The sequence below is a fragment of the Carassius carassius genome, chromosome 2 (genome assembly GCF_963082965.1).
Source record: "Carassius carassius chromosome 2, fCarCar2.1, whole genome shotgun sequence".
NCBI lineage: Eukaryota > Metazoa > Chordata > Actinopteri > Cypriniformes > Cyprinidae > Carassius > Carassius carassius.
Genome location: NC_081756.1, coordinates 8366915 through 8387982, shown reverse-complemented (window position 1 = coordinate 8387982; position 21068 = coordinate 8366915). Strand labels below are relative to the sequence as shown.

Here is a 21068-nt window from a genome sequence, read left to right as displayed (position 1 = left end):
CAGTTTACTGGATAAACTCTGAAAATGCAAACTTTAGGATGTGTTAAAGCACTACATAACCTGTAGATTGATCATTATTGTGACACATGAAACAAGAAAAACAACACAACTAATCTGAAAAAATTCAATAATTTACTTTTTGTACTCGAAAACAGCTTTAGGGACCTAACTGCGGGAAACGATGATGAAATCACGTGACATTTCTCATCTCCGTCAAGGGTTCTGTGTTGAACATGCTGTCATAGCTTGGAATGCAAATGCAGTAATTAAGAGGCTGTCAGAAATTCGCTTTATTACTTTCGTCCCACGTTACTTTCGACCCCACTCTCCCCCATGCATATATATATATATATATATATATATATATATATATGTGTGTGTGTGTGTACATGTATTAAGTATTTATATTGAACTATTTCTTATATTATATATCATATATTGTAACAAAGCAGTGCTCACGATGACATGCAGTTTTTCTTCAGCATACCAGATGTTCAGGTTTATTTGAAAGAACTATGTTCATCTTGACAATCACAACAGGTGTCTTGGAGTAAAGTAATTCATGTTTCACATACTAACACTGACTTCCTCGTATTTGTTTTGTTGACAGTCTAAAAAGATTACAGTCATTATTCAGTCATGTTTAGTCTTAGACTTCCTTGTTTCAGGCTTATATTTCATGATGATATGAGTTTCTGGATAAATAACCACTGACCAGTTAAAGTCGGAAATGAGCAATTATGTGTAAGATAACAATGGTTTACAGTTAACCATTTGAAACAATTATTCTATTAGATTATCAATGGACGAACACAGTGAACATTACGTTTTCCACATATGAGGTAGATGTCTGGTGCATCTGTTATTTACAGATCTATGCCACTGTCATATTTAGGATCATATATTATTCTTGTCTTTCATATCAATGACAGTTTTTAGAAGAGGAAGTGTAAATACGGATATAGTCAGGGTTATACAACACCTGCTTCTCATGAAAAGAGAGGGCTGTTTTTATTTCCTTCTTTTCGATTTAATGTTTAAAGATACTAGACACCTGGTCTGGCTGAAATATTAACACTTTCACCACTGGTTGTGACAGCAAGACACCGAAACAGGAGTACAGGAATCTTCAACAGGCTCATTCTACATTTTTGCTTTACTGTAATAAGTGTTTTAATAATAAAATTTGCTTTAGTTTTTTCCCAGCCTTTGCTACTCAGTCTCTTGGGCTTGACTGAGACATGGATTAAAGCTGAAGACACAGAAACCCCTGAACCACCCCCTATGAAAGCTCAGACATGCATGTATGTCTGGAAACAATAAATGAGCCATGAGACAAGTTCAGATCCCAGAGGTTTTTATTTTATTGGTTTGGAGCATAATTTAATTGACAAATCACACGTCACATGCAGGCAGGTCAAATCTTAAACGAGCTAGAGATATAGAGTGCTATGGCTTATGAGAACTGCGACTTTAAACAGCAAAGCATGGCAGAGTCAAACATGTTAAGAGGTTTAAATAAGTGGACAAACAGGTTGACCAGTCAGTCAAACAACATAAAATAGTGTCCGATGGCATATAGGGAAATAAACACTCGTATAGCAAAACTAATCAGCGAAGGAAAAGATGGAGTATTTAGCTGCTCTCTTTGCCAAGTGTGAGCTTGTCAAACAAATACTCGGCCATGCCATTCTGGGGGGCGCCCATACGGCGCAGGTTGGTCACCCAGTCGCCCAGTTCTTTGATGGACTTCACCTGCTCGTCCAAGTAGTGTGTCTCAATAAAATCACACATCTGTAAGAAACAAAGAGTGTGTTTTGGAATTTTTTGTCTGGGAATAAGAAGGTTTAGTTGCATTGGTATCAGTAGCTGCAGACTCACATGAGGGTCGTTGTGCTGCGAGGACAGCTTATGCAGCTCCAGGAGGGAGTGATTGACGCTCTTCTCCAGCTGCAGGGCGCATTCAAGAGCTTCCAAACCACTTCCCCACTCGTCCTTCTCCGGTTTCTGTCAAACACAAAAGTTAATAAGGCTTCTTCCAGTCCACCCCCTATTGCCCTCACATCAAAATTCACTGACATTTGTATTTTTTTTTTTTTTTTGCAAAACGGTTCTTGCACAAACTATGTTGTGTGTACATATTTCTCTCCTGATTCAGACAATATGACTTTCACTTGATAAATAAATATTACGGATCAAGGACTAACAATTTATATGGAAACTAAAACAAACAAACAAATTGATGGACTGGAGTGGTGTGGATTGTGAGGTTTTTAATCAGCTGTTTGGATTTAGATTCTGACGGCACCCATTCACTGCAGAGAATCCACCGGTGAGCAAGTGATATGCAAATAAAAACGTGCCATATGCCTAAAAACATCCCTTTATAAATCCTAATAAATTTTAGGTTAAATCTGAATGAATACAGAAGGTACAATAGGTATTGTAGGTCTTAACACCATTTCTTATGGAGACAATTTTTGAAACCACAAATATGTTTCCTTCCCTGTCATGTGCAATGACAGATGCATCTGAGATGCATTTCCTCAGCACATAACTTAGATTTTACAGTTGTATCCTTATTTGTAAATGTCAAAGTCACAAAAGTATTTCCACTTTTATTATAATTTTTTTTTTTAAAGAAACAAATCAACAAATGAGTTCATTCCTAAAAGAACTGTTAGTTACAATTAAACAGTAGGTAAAATAATGGTAAGAATTTTTTATGGCTTGGCATCTGACTAGTCACAATCACATGCCAACTTCCCAAAAGTATTTCACTTCAACTAACAATTTTTTCCATTTCCAACTTACTGGTAAACTATTTCTTACTTAAACTCGTGCAAATATTAAATGTTCTTGCAAAATCTATACTGGTCACACAATAATAAAAGCATTCATGGCCTCCAGTTACGTGCTTTAATATTTCACTATAATAGAGAGAGAGACGCTTAATAAATGTGCTGACTGTCAGTTGAAGTTTATGGTCAGTGTCGCTAAAAGATAAGAGCCCCACCTAAACACTGTCCTCTCTATCTCTGGGTTCTTGCCTTGTCCTGCCGAACTGTAACGCTATCACGTGAACACACACTATAGATGTACCTTCACATCCTGCAGAAAGATCCTCCCTCCCCTCTGGTTCTGAAACTGCATCAGTTTCTCAGCGTGTTCGTGCTCTTCGTGGGACTGATGGCGGAAAAACTTCGCAAAGTTGTGTAGGGCCTGATCATCTCGGTCGAAGTAGTACGACTGCATGAGAGAAACAAAAAAAGTTACAAGGCAATAAACGAAATGGATCATTCACATACTGAACTCAATGCTCTTTCACCTAGAACACTAGATTTGACTCTAAATGGGAACAGAATGGGTGTAGTATGTTGTAATGGCATTAGACTCTCACCATGGAAAGGTAGACGTAGGATGCATACAGCTCCATGTTGATCTGACGGTTGATGGCCGCTTCGCAGGCCTCCTCGAAGTTCTGTCTCACCTGAGAGCTCATGTTTCTGGAAGAGAGGACACAAAAGATTGTGAAGTACCGGTCTAATAAGCACGCCAAGAACAACCACTAAATGGAAGAAATTATACGTTGGAATAAAAAAAGAAAACATCCCTATTTTTTACGAAAAAGACCAATGCCTTTTCAAACATTGTTTTCGGGGAGAAAAGGCTACATGCAGTCTTGAGAAGAACATATAAATCAACAATACCGAATGATTACAAGAGACGAGAAACAATGTAACTTCTATAAATCGTCGTGTATAACGTTATTATTGTTGCTTTACATGTCTTTCGGAGCTCGACAGCGTCAGTCCCCATCCACTTTCATTTGTGATAGCGGTGTAATCTCTCTTCAAAAAATATTTAGGCGATTTAGATATGATAATAAATAACTATAACCTTATCAGTTAAAAAAATAATAATAATATTGTAAAGTAAAAAAAAAAAAAAAAAAAAAAGACATTGACGTGGAGGGCATTTGAGAACATTGAGACCTTCTTAAATCATCTATCCAAATATATAATTTGGCAAACGAAGCGAATTCGTGGTTTTATTTTATCCGAGAAGCAGGACTTAACGTTAACTTGTTCGATAAAAAAAACAACAAAGATGGCGCCCTTATATAATCTTCGCTAGTGATGGACGCCGCCGTCTCTATGCAGCCGTGTAATTCAACGATCTAAACAAAAACAAACGAGTTGAAGTGAGTATTTGAGTAAAAGAATAGATTCAGATGGAAAACTTACCTTGCAATCGGTTTTAGGGCTTTTCTGGTGTTGTTAGCACAGATGGTCAACGACGCTGGTTCGCGTAGAACTGTTTTAAAGCAAGCGTCTTTAAATCAAATGTTCGATTTTGACCGAAAACAAAACGAATGGAATCGAAGAAGTTGACGGATTGATGGAAAAGGCGAAAAGACAGAAGATGGGTTGCCGTTCAAGCACTGTTGAAGCAGGTAACCTTCCGTCTGTCCTCGTGGCTGCGATGATTATGAGCTCGTGCTCTGTGCTGCAGGACTATTTGTGCGCATGACGCGTCACGCACGGAGCATCCGCCCCGAGATGAAGACGAGACAACAAGTGAAAAAACAAACAATCAATCAAAAATAAATAAACAATTAAAACCCCCGCCATTTCTTCTAATTAGAAATCTTTTGTAACAATACACGCAACCATTCTAAAGTTTGGGGTCAGTACCCCCCCCCCCCTTTAAAACAAATTATTGCTTTTATTCAACAAGGTCAATGTTCTTTAAAACTGCATTCATCAAATAAACCTGAAAAAAAGTATCGCTGGTTCCAATTAATTAATTAATTAATTAAGCAACACAACTTTTCAACATAAATCACCATATTAATGATTTCTGAAGGATCATGTGACACTGAAGACTCGTGTAATGATGCTAAAAATTCAGCTTTGCATCACAGAAAAAAATATTTTAAAGTATATATTAAAATAGAACAACATTTAAACAAGTATAAAAAAAATATTCAAAAATAATGTTACATATTGCCTATATAATAATACAAAATATAATATAACATATATGTATGTTTATGTGTGTGTGTGTGTGTGTTTTGTATGTATGTATATATATATATATATATATATATATATATATATATATATATATATATATATATATATATATAATAAACAAATATATTAACTATTCTAAAAATAATATTAGCATATATAATATGATATAGTATAATATAATAAATAATTACAAAAGTCTCTAAAAAATAACTCAAAATCAAACTTCATAGAGGGTCAAGGCACTATTTTTTTTTTTTTAAATAAGTTTTTAAAAGTTCACTATTCACATTTTTTTTTTAATTCACTAATCTCACTAGAATTGGTTTACAGATTAAACACTTATAATCACTTTAAAAAAATAAATAAATAAATAAACCTCTCATATTGTATTACATCCTTAAAATAGTGCAACTTCCTTAGTCCTTCCAGCTGTTACTCTTCTTGTCTATAAAACCCTCAGATCAACATTTGGATTCAGATCTCCAATATCAGCCACAAGAGAAGTCCAAAAAAGTCTTCTGAAGTGTCTATACAATAATTAGGGCTTTCCTTTAAACTAGCATAGGTACAGCCTATATTTTAGAAGCATTAATGGCATGCCTTGGACTCGCTGGGCCTTTAAAAATGACCAAAAATTGCAGGTCTTATAAAAATACATGGGAAGGAAGAACGTCTAAACTCCTCGTCCTTCTGCGTATCAGTGGGATATGTAATAGGAGGTTTGAATTCAATAAGCGCTACACCCAGGATGTCAGGAGTATCGTATCTGGAGCATTTCGCTGACTCATGTTCATCGGATTACAGGGTTTGGGTGTGGCTATTGTGCAACATAATCTTGAAAAAAAAACTCTGATTTCATATTTGACAAATAACTATATGTCACTAAATACACTCATGATACACTCATGTCAGTAAATCTATTTTTTTCTATTATTGGCCTACATATATAGAGGCCACATGGCACTGGCACTTCTATTGTGAAATAAACTGAACTCCATACGAAGAACTGAATGCAATCCAGCTGTAACAGAATATTAAGGATCATATGACCGCTGCCCTCTGGAAACGTGAGATCAAAAAGTGCTGAAACAGTTAACCAGACCGTCAAGGAATCACTGATTGGTCAATCCAGTTCTGCAGTCTATAACATGTAGTGTGTGACGAAACATGGTGAACGCCAACATTTTCCAGAACTCGTAAATGTTGTGTAACAGTGAAGTCTGGGTCAGAGACTGTAATGCTTGCTCATTTACAGTGTTTTCTACATTCAGGAAAACTATTAGCCTAAATTATTATTATTTTGAAATAGTACAAAGTGTCTTTTTTTTTGCCTTCAGCATATTTACAGCATCTTTACGTTATTCTGTTGTTTAGTTGGGAAATGTGTTCTAGTTTGGCTTGAGTAAAGTTCATTTTACCAGTCTTTCATAATCCAAGAGTTATTTCAGAAGCTTTTACCAGATGTAATTTATGTCAAGAAAAAGAAAAGATTGTGAAATCATAGATCTTAAAGCCTTGTATAATGGCCCAAGAAAATATGCATTTAGAAAATGATTAATAAAACCACTTTGTGTTAATCATTGTCAATTTTAAATGAATCACCAATACCTTTATGGTTTCACTAATGTATAATAAATCTTATTAAGTCTGTAATTTAATACTCCTTGTGTATGACAAATAAAGAGTGTATCAGTCACCCTACATTTTTTTTTCCAATTGGCTTTGCTTTTGGACATATTTTACCTGTTCATTTTCTTCAAATGCATTTCAAAATATTATAATATAAAGAGATTAATAGGTAAATTCAAGTTAAGACGAACTTAACTGACTAAAAACCATTGAAAAACTATTATGAAACTATTTGTAAGTCACTGATTAGAAAAACTATGTATTTAAAGTAGTGCTGTCAAATCAATTAATTGCATCTCAAATAAAAGTTTGTGTTTACATTTTGTGTACTGTGAATGTTTATATCTATATAAATATACACACATACATATATTTAAGAAATATATGTAATATATTTATATCTAATATAAATCATATATAATATGAGTATGTGTATGTATGTATTTATGTATGTGTGTGCATTTATTAAAATAGCAATGTTGTTCATATTAGGTTTAGTCATATTGGAAATCCCATTACTGCTTGTGGATTCTGACAGTGGTTTCCATCCACATTATAATTCAAAGGGATATGGGATAGTTAACCCAAAAATGAAAATTCGGTCATTATTTACTCACCCTCATATCATTCCAAATCTGTATGACTTTCTTTCTTTTGAGGAACACAAATGAAAACATTTTTAAGAATGCTGGCAATCAAACCGTTCCGGTACCCATTCACTTCAATTGGATTTATGATTTCATATTTCTCAAAATGTCTTCTTTTATGTTTAACAGAAAAAAGAAATTCATACAGGTTTGGAAAAACACGAGGGCGAGGAAATGATGACAGACTTTTAATTTTAGTAATCTCTTACAACAAGGTGAATATTCTCTGTAAACATTTTTTGTGACTATATGGTTTGGTTTTTCAGTGCCTGATACCACCAATATCTGAGAGTATAAGTGAGTGCAGAGGCGTAAACATGATCCTTACTGTAGTTCCGGATCATGCATTTACTCATCTCAGATGCACAAAAACAGATTCAGTGGAACATAAAAATTAAATACTCAAATATCCTATATCAGTGATCTCTTTAGTAAGAGTGATGTACAGTAAATAACTTCATACCGTGGTAGAGGCTGGTACTGGTCATAGGGCATCACTTCCTTGAAGCCATCACTGCAGAAAAACAAATACCATTAGCCTTTCAAGCCATTATCCACACAGGACATCTCATGCACAGACACTTTCTGGTTTATTGAGATTTATTCTTTGTGTTTTGTCATGAAGGGTGTGCAGCAGAGATCGATAAGACAGAACCAGCCTTTCAAGGCAGGGATCCATGTTACACTCCTTGAGTTTGGGGGTGGGTTTGGTGTTCTCTGGGAAGCTGTGACACAGGTGCTCCGCAACCGATTTGTTGTAACGAATGTCCATACAGTCAGCCGAATTGAGCTGATAACCTTCAGGGATGACACAAAGCACCATTAAGCATCAAAACTAATAGACATAGATTTATCAGAAATCAATATTACCCCAAAAAAGTGTCCAGAAACTTTCAGAATCTAAAACAGTTAGGGTTTATGACAATTTTTTATTTTTTTTATTTATCTGTATTGTTATTCATTGATATATATCAGCAGATGTTGAATTTATTTGTACTTGCTTGTTATTTAACTTATATTACTTTTTTACATCTGAAGCTGACAAATATCTTCAGGGGTGAGACAAAGCATCAACAAGAATCAAAACTAATTGTTAAATGTTCGTCATAAATCAATATTAGCCAAAAATATGTCTAACAACTATCAGAGCCTAAAAACAGTTATTGTTTATGAAACGCATACATCATATATTAATATATAATATATATGTAATTTTTGGTATTGAAAATGATATTGAATCCATTTAAACTTTTTTTATTATTATTATACTGTTCATTTCCACCATTTTTACATTTAGATTATATATTTGCCTTCATATAATACTCAAAGTTATTTTTTAAAACCACTAACCCTTTTTTTCTACCTATATAATCTTTAGCAAATAAATATACATTATTATATGATGCATTAAAAAAAATCATTTACTTAGACAAAATAGTGAAGAGCTGTATCATTTTATCATTATCAGTAATCAGCCATAATCTGAAAATTATTATTGGCTTATCGGTATCATATTCCAAATTTTAAAACATCATGCTGTAGGTGTGCCAACCAGTGCTTTTAGATCCCATTCATATCACTGGAAATTATTAAAAATCACTGTATCTAATCAATCTATAACACTTACCGCCTCCACAGGTGACAGAGCAGGGGAAAAAGTCAGTTTCCCTCCACTGGTAGCGAATAGGCTGGTAAAACATGAACTGCATCACTGTGTCTTTAGGGCCACCGTACTTCACCTGAGGAGAACCCAAATTCACTTATAATGTTTACTTAAAAGTAATTAAGTTCACTATTAATAGCCATATTCCTAATCACAAGCATTACCAGATAAAAATGCATTTATTTTTAAAAACCAAATGATTTTGACATCTACTGTATAATAAGCAGTAAATTTACTCAAGGAGTCCACAGTCCAATGCATGTCCTAATTTCCATATAAAACAAAGCATACATCACCTGCCACTGAATATCCTCCAGTCTTGATTTCTAGGACTGTGATGATTAGTTAAATACTGTTTGCTGTTGCAATTAACTACAGTAATAAGTCATGTTCAATTACTGTAAGCCGTTGTGTCAAGACTAATCAAGAATCTTCAGGTCACGAGATGAGGAAGTCTAACATGATTACATTGTGCCATGTTTACAGTTTTACAAGGAGAGTAAACACTGATTCTCAATGCGGCTTTAAACTTATCATGAAGCTTCAGTTTGCATGCAATTTTTACAGTATTCACTACATCTAAAACACAGGTTCAAGAAAGACTTCTGCCTTCCCAAGAGGGGTTTATTCACCTCAAATTTCTCCATATACACCTAAACAGATGCTATATGTGTATTTGAGACCTCCTTCGGGAATGATTGTGCTTCCGCAGCGTCCCTGTTCCAAGCGGAACGGGTACGTTTTCCCAGTGTTATCCAATCTCACCCAGTGAGGTAGTGCTTTGGCAATGGTGAGTGGAACTACTTGTTCTGAGCCCCGGCCAACACCTAATAGGGGCGCAGGCGGCTCACACATGGCACTGGAAGGGGCAGCACCCATGGCGATTTGGTAGGGATCCCAATTTCGTGGGTCATCAATGTGGTGTCGAGAGTGAACGACTGAAAGGGAAAATCTCGGTTACGTATGGTAACCCTCCTTCCCTGAAGGAGGGAATGGAGACGTCACATCCCATCGCCACGGTTGCTGTACCGCCGCTGAGCTGCCAGGTCTCCGGCTCGGCTCCTCAGCGAAAACCTGGTATGCATTGCACCTGCTGCCTTCTTATACTCACGCTGTGATCAGCAGCAGCTGGATGCAATAACTGCATGTGCAATGGCTCGTTTAGTATACACTCTAAGTAGATTGGTCTATCGAAGCAATATCCCAATTTCGACATGACGTCTCCGTTCCCTCCTTCAGGGAACAAGGGTTACCATATGTAACAGAGACGTTCTTAAATCTGATTGTTTGAGAACCATGAGATATTGTACTGGTATTGTCACAGGAGTGCTCTTTCACTGTTTGACTTCAAAAATAAGTTTTTTTAAAAAAAGATAATGTTAATTTGAAAATTTGCTTAGACACTTTCGGAAATATGAACTCTAGGGCGTCACTGATCATTCAGTGTTCATTCATAAAAAATAAAATTCTGCTTAGGGCCACATAAAGACTTGGGCCGGCCCTGCCCTTAAGAGATGAAAGGACAATATGACAAAGATAACGCTTTTTTAGAGGACATTCAAACTAATGTTGTGAATAATTGTGAATATGAGATTGAGCTGAAGAATGAATGCTGTATCAGATGCAGGTAATTACACTCGCTCAGTCCATCTCTCTCTTTCTCAATACTCTACTCTACATAATACAGTGAGCTTTTAATTAAGTAATACAATAAGCTTTTAATGAAGCATCTTAAAGTTCTTTCATTACTAGTTCTAAAGTGATGTTTTCAGATTAGTAATGGCCAGGGGGCGATTTGTGAAAAAAACAGAGGGGGGGGGGGGTGTTTTGAAACATTTTAATTTGTGATGTCATGTGCTAATTAGCATATTTATGACGTTGGTGCGTCGTATTGTAGTGCCTCCCTATGCTCACATACTGCATTTAATTTAGCCATTTAATTTAATTCTCAATAAAACTGTTTTTATAACTATATTTTAATGTTTCTGTTGTCAGACAACGGAATTAATATTATAATGACTAAAACTCGGTCAATTAAGACTACATAACCAGCTCTCAAACATTAATCTGCACTAATGAAATCAAATAAACAGAAAGGGGGAAATCCCACGCATCCCCCCCGGCAAATCGCACCCTGGTAATGGCAACAGCAATACCACGTTTGTGGTGTGGAAAAGAACTGCCTCAACATTCTCCTTTTGTATTTTATGGAATAAAGAAAATGTAAATGTGTAGTGATTTCACTTTTTGTTTAACTAGTTATCTTTTATTTTAGGGGATGCTTGAAGTAAATGACTTATAGGTTCAGCTGGAAACTCCAACACAACAGGAGATGTCACTCCATTACAAAACTCTCACCTTTATTGTGAAGTCTGCACGCAGCGGGCCATAGCAGTGGAGTGTCTGTCTTTCTGCTCCTCTCTGGTACTCCAGCGTATTGTTACCCAGAGTGTGAGGACCTGGAGTGCTGAACACCACCTCTTCTCTCCTGTTGTTTGGTGCATTAGCTTCAATCACTGAAATATGACATTTAAGATTCTATGAGTTATTTTGTGGGATTACCACAAATAAAGCTGGACAGCTGTGGCCTAATGGTTAGAGAGTTGGACTTGTAACCCAGAGGTTGCAGGTTTAAGTCTCAGTGCTGGCAGGAGTTGTAGGTGGGGGGGGGGGGTGCACTGACCAGCGCTCTTCCTCCCTCAATACCCATAGCTGAAGAGCCCTTAAGCAAGGCACTGAACCCGCAGTTGCTCCCTGGGTGCTGGATATACTGTAGCTGCCCACTGCTCTGGGGGTGTGCACTGGGTTAAATGCAGAGCACCAATTCTGAGTATGGGTTACCATACTTTGCAAATGTCACAACTTCCTTTTTTTTTAAGTCTTGCTACTACCTGATACTGCTGAAACCACATCTGTCTCTGAGATACTAACTGTCAGTAGAGTGGTTCACACATTACTCTAACAGAACACTGTCTATCTGTCAATCACTCTGCATGTTGTGTCACGTTCGGGATACAAGGATTCGCGGAGAGAGAACCAATTGCAAGTACGTCCTTTATTAGGGGTTAATCCACAGAGAATAATCAGTCCAGGCATGAGTCGAAACCAGAAGAGCAATCCAAACATAAACAACACACGAACACAAGGCAAGGGCAAGACTGAAAGATGGACATGAATCACAAGGACTCCGTGACACATACTCAGACAGACCGGGTTAAATACACAAGGAGAGACAAACGCTAATGGGAATTATACAGAGTGTAATGATTAGTAACTAGTGACAGATGGGTGCAAATTAAGCAGAGGACGTGAGGAATGTGATTCATAAAGTTACAGACACCGTGGGGAAGGAGGACACCTAGTGGATTCCCAGGGAACACAACCCAGACACTGTGACAATACCCCCCCTCTACGGAGCGGCTCCCAGACGCTCCACGACAGGACATAAAACAGAGACCAGGAGGGAGGCGGACAGGTGGAGGCTCAGGGGGAGGGACGGAGGGCCAGAAAAGAAACATGGGAAACAGACACCAGAAGTGTAAACACAAAACAGGGAGACCAGGAGGTAGGTGGACCGGAGGAGGATCAGGGGGAGGGACGGAGGGCCAGGCTAACAGAGGGGAACCGACAGGAAACACAACAGAAACGAAAAACACAAAACATAAGACCATGAAGGACAAGTCGTGGCGCCCACCAGGGCGGAGCAGAAGACCACCACAACCGTGTGGTCGGGACAGATGCCCCCCAGGGCAGAGCAGAAGACCACCACAACCGTGTGATCGGGACGGATGCCCCCCAGGGCGGAACAGAAGACCCCCACCTCCTTGTGGTCGAGGCCGGAGTCCCCCAGGGTGGAGCAGAAGACCACCACATCCTTGTGGTCGAGGCGGAAGCCCCCCAGGGGGGAGCAGAAGACCACCACATCCTTGTGGCCGAGGCCGGAGTCCCCCAGGGCGGAGCAGAAGACCACCACAACCGTGTGATCGGATCAACGGGAGGACGAAACTCTGGTAATCCCATGGTGTTTATACTGGATTCCAGAAGATCGGTGCTGACTTGACACTGCTTATGAAGATCATTGGTGACTTGTATTTGTACATGAAGATCATTGGTGACTTGTATTTGTACATGAAGATCATTGGTGACTTGTATTTGTACATGAAGATCATTGGTGACTTGTATTTGTACATGAAGATCATTGGTGACTTGCATTTGTACATGAAGATCATTGGTGACTTGCCTTTGTTCATGAAGATCAGTGGTGACTTGACTTAGTCCTTGAAGATCACCGGTGACTGGCCTTGTCTCTGGAAAGTCCATGGTGCCTTGCCCTGGCTCTGGAAGGTCATCGGTGACTAGCCCTGGCTCTGGAAGGTCATCGGTGACTAGCCCTGACTCTGGAAGGTCATCTGTGACTAGCCCTGACTCTGGAAGGTCATCGGTGACTAGCCCTGACTCTGGAGGGTCATCGGTGACTAGCCCGGACTCTGGAGGGTCATCGGTGACTAGCCCTGACTCTGGAGGGTCATCGGTGACTAGCCCTGACTCTGGAGGGTCATCGGTGACTAGCCCTGACTCTGGAGGGTCATCGGTGACTAGCCCTGACTCTGGAGGGTCATCGGTGACTAGCCCTGACTCTGGAGGGTCATCGGTGACTAGCCCTGACTCTGGAGGGTCATCGGTGACTAGCCCTGACTCTGGAGGGTCATCGGTGACTAGCCCTGACTCTGGAGGGTCATCGGTGACTAGCCCTGACTCTGGAGGGTCCACGAACACCTGACTCGACTCTGGAGAGTTGACTAGAACCTGACTCGACTCTGGAGAGTTGACTAGAACCTGACTCGACTCTGGAGAGTTGACTAGAACCTGACTCGACTCTGGAGAGTTGACTAGAACCTGACTCGACTCTGGAGAGTTGACTAGAACCTGACTTGATTCCGGAGGGTCAACTGGAACCTGACTCGATTCCGGAGGGTCAACTGGAACCTGACTCGATTCCGGAGGGTCAACTGGAACCTGACTCGATTCCGGAGGGTCAACTGGAACCTGACTCGACTCTGGAGAGTTCGCTGGAACCTGACTCGATTCCGGAGGTTCAACTGGAACCTGACTCGACTCTGAAGAGTTTGCTGGAACTTGACTCGACTCTGGAGGGTCAACTGGAACCTGACTCGACTCTGGAGGGTCAGCTGTGACTGTCATGCTGTGCAGCGGCGCTGGGCAAACAGTCCTCTTGGACCATGACTCTGGACGGGCGGTCATCTTGGACCGTGGCTCTGAACCGGAGGCCATCTTGTGCTGTGGCACTGGGCTGGCAGCCATCTTGTGCTGTAGTGCTGGATTGGAGGCCATCCTGGGCCATGACTCTGGACGGGCGGCCATCTTGGACCTTGGATCTGGATTAATGGCTATCTTGGGTATAGGTGCTGGGTTAGCGGCCACCTTGTGCTGTGGCGCTGAATTGGCGGCCATCTTGGGCCATGACTCTGGACGGGTGGCCATCTTGGACCGTGGCTCTGCACCAGTGGCCATCTTGGGCATTGGCGCTGGGTTGACTGCCATCTTGGGCTGTGGCGCTGGCTCAGCAGCCATGACGTGAACAGTCTTGGGAGTCTCTAGGATCTTTGAAAGCATGGAGAAATAATCCAGCAATGTGTCAGCGGCCATCTTGGGCATTGGCGCTGAGCTGGCGGCCATCTTGCACCGTGGCGCTGGACTGGTGACCCTCTTTGTGCTGTGGCGCTGTGCTGGCGTCCATCCTGCCTCGTGGCGCTGGTCTAGCGGCCATCATGGGCAGTGGCGCCACCATGGCGGATGTGCGCTTCTTCTCCCCTCTCCTTCCGCCATTGTGAGACGGTGGCTCTAATCCATCCCACCCGAGCCCCGGGTCGAAGGGAGGCCATGGCTGAGAGCGATGCTGAGCCTCTTCTCGACCACTCCCGCCTCGGCGACCTCCCCTGGTCCCCCGAAAAACCACCAGGCGAGTTCCCTAAAAACCCATTCCTCCCCCGCTCTGTGGGTGGGGAGGAGACACAAGCAGACATACCACTGGTTCTCTGTGTGACGGAGTCCTTCTGTCACGTTCGGGATACAAGGATTCGCGGAGAGAGAACCAATTGCAAGTACGTCCTTTATTAGGGGTTAATCCACAGAGAATAATCAGTCCAGGCATGAGTCGAAACCAGAAGAGCAATCCAAACATAAACAACACACGAACACAAGCCAAGGGCAAGACTGAAAGATGGACATGAATCACAAGGACTCTGTGACACATACTCAGACAGACCGGGTTAAATACACAAGGAGAGACAAACACTAATGGGAATTAGACAGAGTGTAATGATTAGTAACTAGTGACAGCTGGGTGCAAATTAAGCAGAGGACGTGAGGAATGTGATTCATAAAGTGACAGACACCGTGGAGAAGGAGGACACCTAGTGGATTCCCAGGGAACACAACCCAGACACTGTGACATGTTGGGGTTGGCTGACATGTCTTTGGATGGGTATGGATTTAGGTACTGTAGAGGTTGTGCGGTTGAAGTGATCAGTGTCTGACAGAACTTGAACAGATGAAATTGTCTACAACTAAAATCTCATATAGGTCTTTTCAGTTAATGAAGTTACACCACTGACTCCGTTACTGAAATGATTCAATGATAAGATTTAGGGTCTTTTTGACCAAGTCATATTGTTTACAATTTTCTCCAAACTAAATGGCACCAAATTATGTATTTTTTATATGTATATCTTACCCCCCATCCATCTATATACAGTATCTATCTATCTATCCATTCATCTATAATATCCATCTGTATATTTATAGCATGTATCAATCTCCATTTCATATCTTTCCATATATCCATCCATCCCTCCATCCCATCTATAGTATCTATCCATCTATCCATCCATCTATCCCATCTATAGTATCATGCATCCATCCATCAGCCCCCATTTTAGTATGCAATGCCCACTTTGATCCAATAAATGTCCACGCAAAAATATTTCTTGTTTAATATCCTGTTTCCTCTGAAATATGTCATTTTATAAAAGTAAAATGGTTTGCAAACTGCATCTCACCTGAACTCTGTGCCCAAATGTGGAATAATGTGATATAAAAATGTAACACTTTAAATTAGAGAAACACTATTTACTATTAACTAGTTGCTTATTAGCATGCATATTATTATCCGTGTTTATTAGTACTCATAAATCTTCCCAGTGCCTAAACATAACTAGTACAACAACTACCTTACTTGCTATTAGTAAGCAGCAAATTAGAAGTTTATTGAGGGAAAACTCTTGATTCATAGTAAATGTATGTTACCAAATAACCATTTAAATCCTTATTTTAATCTTTGGATCTCTCACTATTAAGTTCTCGACACAGCCATTCAAATCTGGAATTTGCCATATCACAGAAAAATCATCATCCAATATGTTTGTCTCAGCAAATAAATGTTAGCTGCCATTTTTTTATCACAAGACACCCTCAATAAGAGCAGACAATGTGTGAATTGAATCTTTTTGAGAGATTCTGCTGCCACTAGCCACTCTCTAGCCGCTCTTACCAGTTGTTTGATTTTCCCTTACTGCTAACACATGTTGTTCTGTTGCTCTATTTACATGAAGGACCTGCAAATTATTTCCAAACCAGTGTATCAATTTGCACACAACGGAAAGACATTTATTTATATCTGAAATTGATAAGATCCCAGTCCCACTGAGTACTTTCAATAATAAACGGCAATATTATATTTTACGACTTGAAACATTTAACAATGCAATTATTGGCACATTATAAAATAGTTATATCTACAACATTTCAATGACCAAATCTATTGGTCAAGTTAATAAACTCGGCTGTTAGTAATTGGATTACATGTAGATGCATAAATAAGATCCCTAAAGTTGCAAAGACTATAGTCTCAAACCCAAAAGGATATCCTTTATAAAAGTTACGACTACAAGTCAAACATCCACTAAATGCCCTGTAGTTCTCGATGGATGTTTAGTTTGCAACTAAAAAGGAGTTATGCACAGGTTAAAGGGTTTAGATATCAGTGTGTGTTCAGGGAAAATAGTGGTTTTCCACAGAACGGAAGTGTGTACGTGTGAGTGTGGGTCCATCAGATGTAAAACGGATCACTGGGATTGGACTTCGGCATACTCTGTGTGTCCGTTATGGAAGTCTGATAGATTACTGGCCCTGTCTCCAACGTACCGGGCTCTCAGCCACCACAAATTAGCCTGCATGAACACTTCATTCTTCTGCTTTATCCCAAAGTTACCTCAAACCTCTCTCGCCAGTTCCACTCAGGTAATAGGAAATCTATTTTTTTGGTCTTTCAGGCTAGATATAGATATAAAATCCATTGCATTCCCACACTGTGGCGACCGTGTCAAATACAGTTTGGCTGTGTCACTGTGGAAGTATTGTAAAGTTCAGACTATATTGCAGATGTTGGAAGAGCTCTTTGGCAAATCAGTCGTAGATGCTTCTGATGGCCTGTGACAACTTCCTTACAGGAGCAAAGATGTTACAGATTGATTAAAAAATCATAAATGTTAGGAAGACAAAAAAAAAGCATGGGGAAAATATATAAATATATAAATATAAATACTCAAGATAACTGAAATGGCAGTGTAAAAGGACAGATTTTCATTGAAGGTTTGTTTTTGTGTAAATATGCATTGAAAGTTATTCCATATAATCAAGAAGAATTCCTATAAATTTCCATGATTCCATTGCCTACATAATCAAATACAATATGTTCCTAAATAATTAATTGCTCAAATGTGGATGAATCTCACAAAGCCTTTCAAAAACACATTTTGGGTGATATTGCACTGCAAAAGAAGTAAATTTAATTAAATTAAAATAAGTAAATAAATAATGAAAGTATTATTTGCATACAAGACTATATTACCATTAAGCTACTATTGAAATAAATAAATAACTATTAAATGAATTATTTGTATTTTTTAATTACGTTTTTTTTTTATTCTAAATATAACTTTATTAAGTAAATATACATTAAAGTTATCTAATTTATCAAGACAATTTTCAATATAATTTGCAAGATTATTTACAATGAATTCCAATTTAGAATAATCAAATATTATACTCAAATGTGGCTAAATATCACAAAGCCTTTAAAAAAACACATTTGGGTGAAATTTCAACCCAAAATTAAAAAATTAAAAAAATAAATATTTTTGAATGCTAAATAGAGCTTAAAATAAATTAACGTTATCCCATATAATCAAGATCATTTTCTATATAATTTACAAGATTTTATAAAATTAAGTTTTATATAATCCATTTTAGTACATTCCTATATTCCTAAATGAAAATATAAAGTTAATATAAATTAAAGTTATACTAAAGTATATAATCAAAATGTTTTTCTATATAGTTTGCAAAATTATTTACAAAGAAGTCCTACTTAATCAAATTTTATACTCAAATGTGGATGAATCTCACAAAGTCGTTCAAAAAGCACATTTGATTTTATTTTTTTATGTGAAACTCACTATTCAAGTGAGTGACGTGGGCAAGTATGGTAACCCATACTCGGAATTAGTGCTCTGGAATTATCCCATTCTAAGTGCACACACATAGCAGTGAACATACACACCTGGAGCAGTGGGCAGCCATTTTTTGCTGCGGTGCCTGGAGAGCAATTGAGTGTTCAGTGCCTTGCTCAAGGGCACCTCTGTCGTGGTACTGAAGGTGGGAGAGAGCAATGTACATTTACTCCCCCAACCTACAAACCCTGCTGGTACAGGACTCAAACCCACAACCTTTTGGGTTAGGAGTCTGACTCTCTAAGCATTAAGCCATGACTTCCCCTTTTATATTTAACCCCAAAATGAATCTGTATATTAGCCTACTTCTATTAATCACTGTGTAAACAAACAAATACATAAAGAAGTTTTGCTTTCTTTATGCCAAATATATGGAGTATGGAGATAGAGTTGTTGCATAATTACAAATAAATAGATTATGATCCAAAAATAAATGTAAAGAGATTAACAAAAATGAAACTTATTGACAAATAAATAGAATGAGATTCACAATTAAATATTAGAGTTTCACAAACACGAATTGTATTCACAAATATATAAAATGAGATTTGCAGATAAAAAACATATTCACTAAATATTTTATGTCACAAACACAACTTTGCGTCCTATGCATTTGTAGACCACTGCATGCATTTGTGGATTTTGAAACATTTCTAGCATCAAGACACTGACAATCCACAAATGCGTGGACTCCACCAACCGTCTACTCAAGCCAATCAGATAACAGCCACACTTCACTGACCAATCGTAGCACGGCATTGCTATAACCAATCACGTTTTGCTTTACAACCAGCCGGTAGCATTCATTTTTTCCCCCTGTAAGGAACTGCATATGGAGCTGAAGTGCTGTTTGTGTGGTTAAAAAAAATCATGTTTCCAAAAGATTGCTGGACTGAAAGGCTTCTTTATATTTCCATCAGGATCAGTGAATGAGGATGATCACTCAGAGATGATCAGTAAAACCCTCGCCACGCATCCAAAGCAAATAGAAATCATTATAATCAGCAATACTGTCTACACTGGACGAGGCATGACATGATGGAAAACAAATGATTCGCACATTTGCTTTGATGAGTCCAGTTGCAGTTACAGCTGTTGCAGAGCAGTGACAGTGAGCAGAGACACGGTGTAAAACATGACACAATGGCTTATTAGTTTTGGCCTTTTAAAGCACAATCACAGTGACATATATAGGGCATAATAACACATATATCATCAAATACCATCTGGGTACCAGCCTTAGCATCACTGCTGTGTGTACTGGTGATTTGTGAATGGAAAATGTAAATAAAAAAAGCATTAACTTTGGATGCTGTTAAGTAACTTTTAAAATTAAAATGAATGCAACAGTTCTATCTCCATACAAAAGCTATGAGACCCCATATATCATATGTATAGTTAATATGCATAATCTCACCAATCATGTCTGGTCCCTTGGCTGTGATTCTGAGGCCTCTGCTACCCATCGGCACTTCGATCACCGCTTTTATGGCTGCAGAAGAAGAATAAAAAAAAAGTAATTAAAGTAACACATAATTCAGTACTTGAAATTATGATACAAAATTGGATTAATCTAAAAAAACAACTGTACCATTTTCTAAATTCAACATGTAATGAAGTGTTTTACTCTGAACACAGATCAGAAGTACAGCATCCCTCACAGTTCATGTCAATATCCACAGATGATATGAGCTATGGAAGTGCTCATAAATGCAGTCATCACATTTCAGAGTAAATGAGTTGCACACACACACACACACCAGGGATGGAAATTAGCACCCGCCACCAGCCAAATGCGGCTGTTTTTGTGTTGTGGCGGGTAAACTCGCTTCACCTACCAGCCACCGTGGTGGGTAAATAAAATAGCATACTGTTTCACCCGGCCGGTGGACAAAAAAAAAATTAATTTCCATCCCTGGTGTGTGTACAACACACAATAAAGTGTAATATCATCCGAAGCAGCTCCGTGGAGAAAGGCGGTGTAAACCGGGCTCGAAACAGCAGCGTTGTTCCCAGTAGTGTTTGCAGCTGAAGTGCCGCCGGCGGAGTGATATATTTGTTGGTTATTTACAGTACGTTTTATAGCACGCGCTCATGTTATACAAGATCGTGTGAAGAGTTGAATTTGTTATCGCGCACAAGTTTCCGCATACTGTCACGTCTCTGTCAAACCCCGGTAAGTTCATTTTCCTCCAGTATTATGCAACATTTTAGATTAAATGGACAGTTTGTGTTTATCTTATTGTTTTTTGTTTTGTTATTGTTTTTTGTTAGCAAACTAACAAACAGTATTATCGGTCGCGTGTCTAATAACTGCTGTCCGGAGGATGCATATTATTTCCTGTCTTCAGGTACTTTTTCAGAAGTTAGCACTGTGGCTAGTAAGTCAACCCTCTACATTGCGAGTAAATCACTCGCATATGTGACTAAATCTTCCTTCTGGCTACTAAATGATGTCTAATATTAGCCAATGGCTAATAAATACTCTGATTTTACTCGC

The 21068-nt window shown here is 38.8% G+C and overlaps 1 protein-coding gene and 1 long non-coding RNA gene across 2 annotated transcripts; both read right to left on the bottom strand.

Moving 5' to 3' along the window:
• Positions 1–1340: 1340 nt before the first annotated feature.
• On the bottom strand, positions 1341–4502 carry LOC132101480 (ferritin, heavy subunit-like). Its single transcript, XM_059506487.1, has 5 exons — positions 4248–4502; positions 3401–3506; positions 3103–3249; positions 1882–2007; positions 1341–1794 (listed from the first exon to the last, which is right to left on the bottom strand). Exons 2-5 carry the CDS (start codon positions 3500–3502, stop codon positions 1636–1638), a joined length of 534 nt encoding a protein of 177 aa, XP_059362470.1. The 5' UTR covers positions 3503–3506; positions 4248–4502; the 3' UTR covers positions 1341–1635.
• A 3345-nt stretch (positions 4503–7847) lies between these two features.
• Positions 7848–20060, bottom strand: LOC132096470 (uncharacterized). The gene is made up of 4 exons (XR_009422588.1): positions 19986–20060; positions 11337–11466; positions 8943–9054; positions 7848–8113 (listed from the first exon to the last, which is right to left on the bottom strand). It is a non-coding gene; the product is annotated as an uncharacterized LOC132096470 (long non-coding RNA).
• Positions 20061–21068: the final 1008 nt, after the last annotated feature.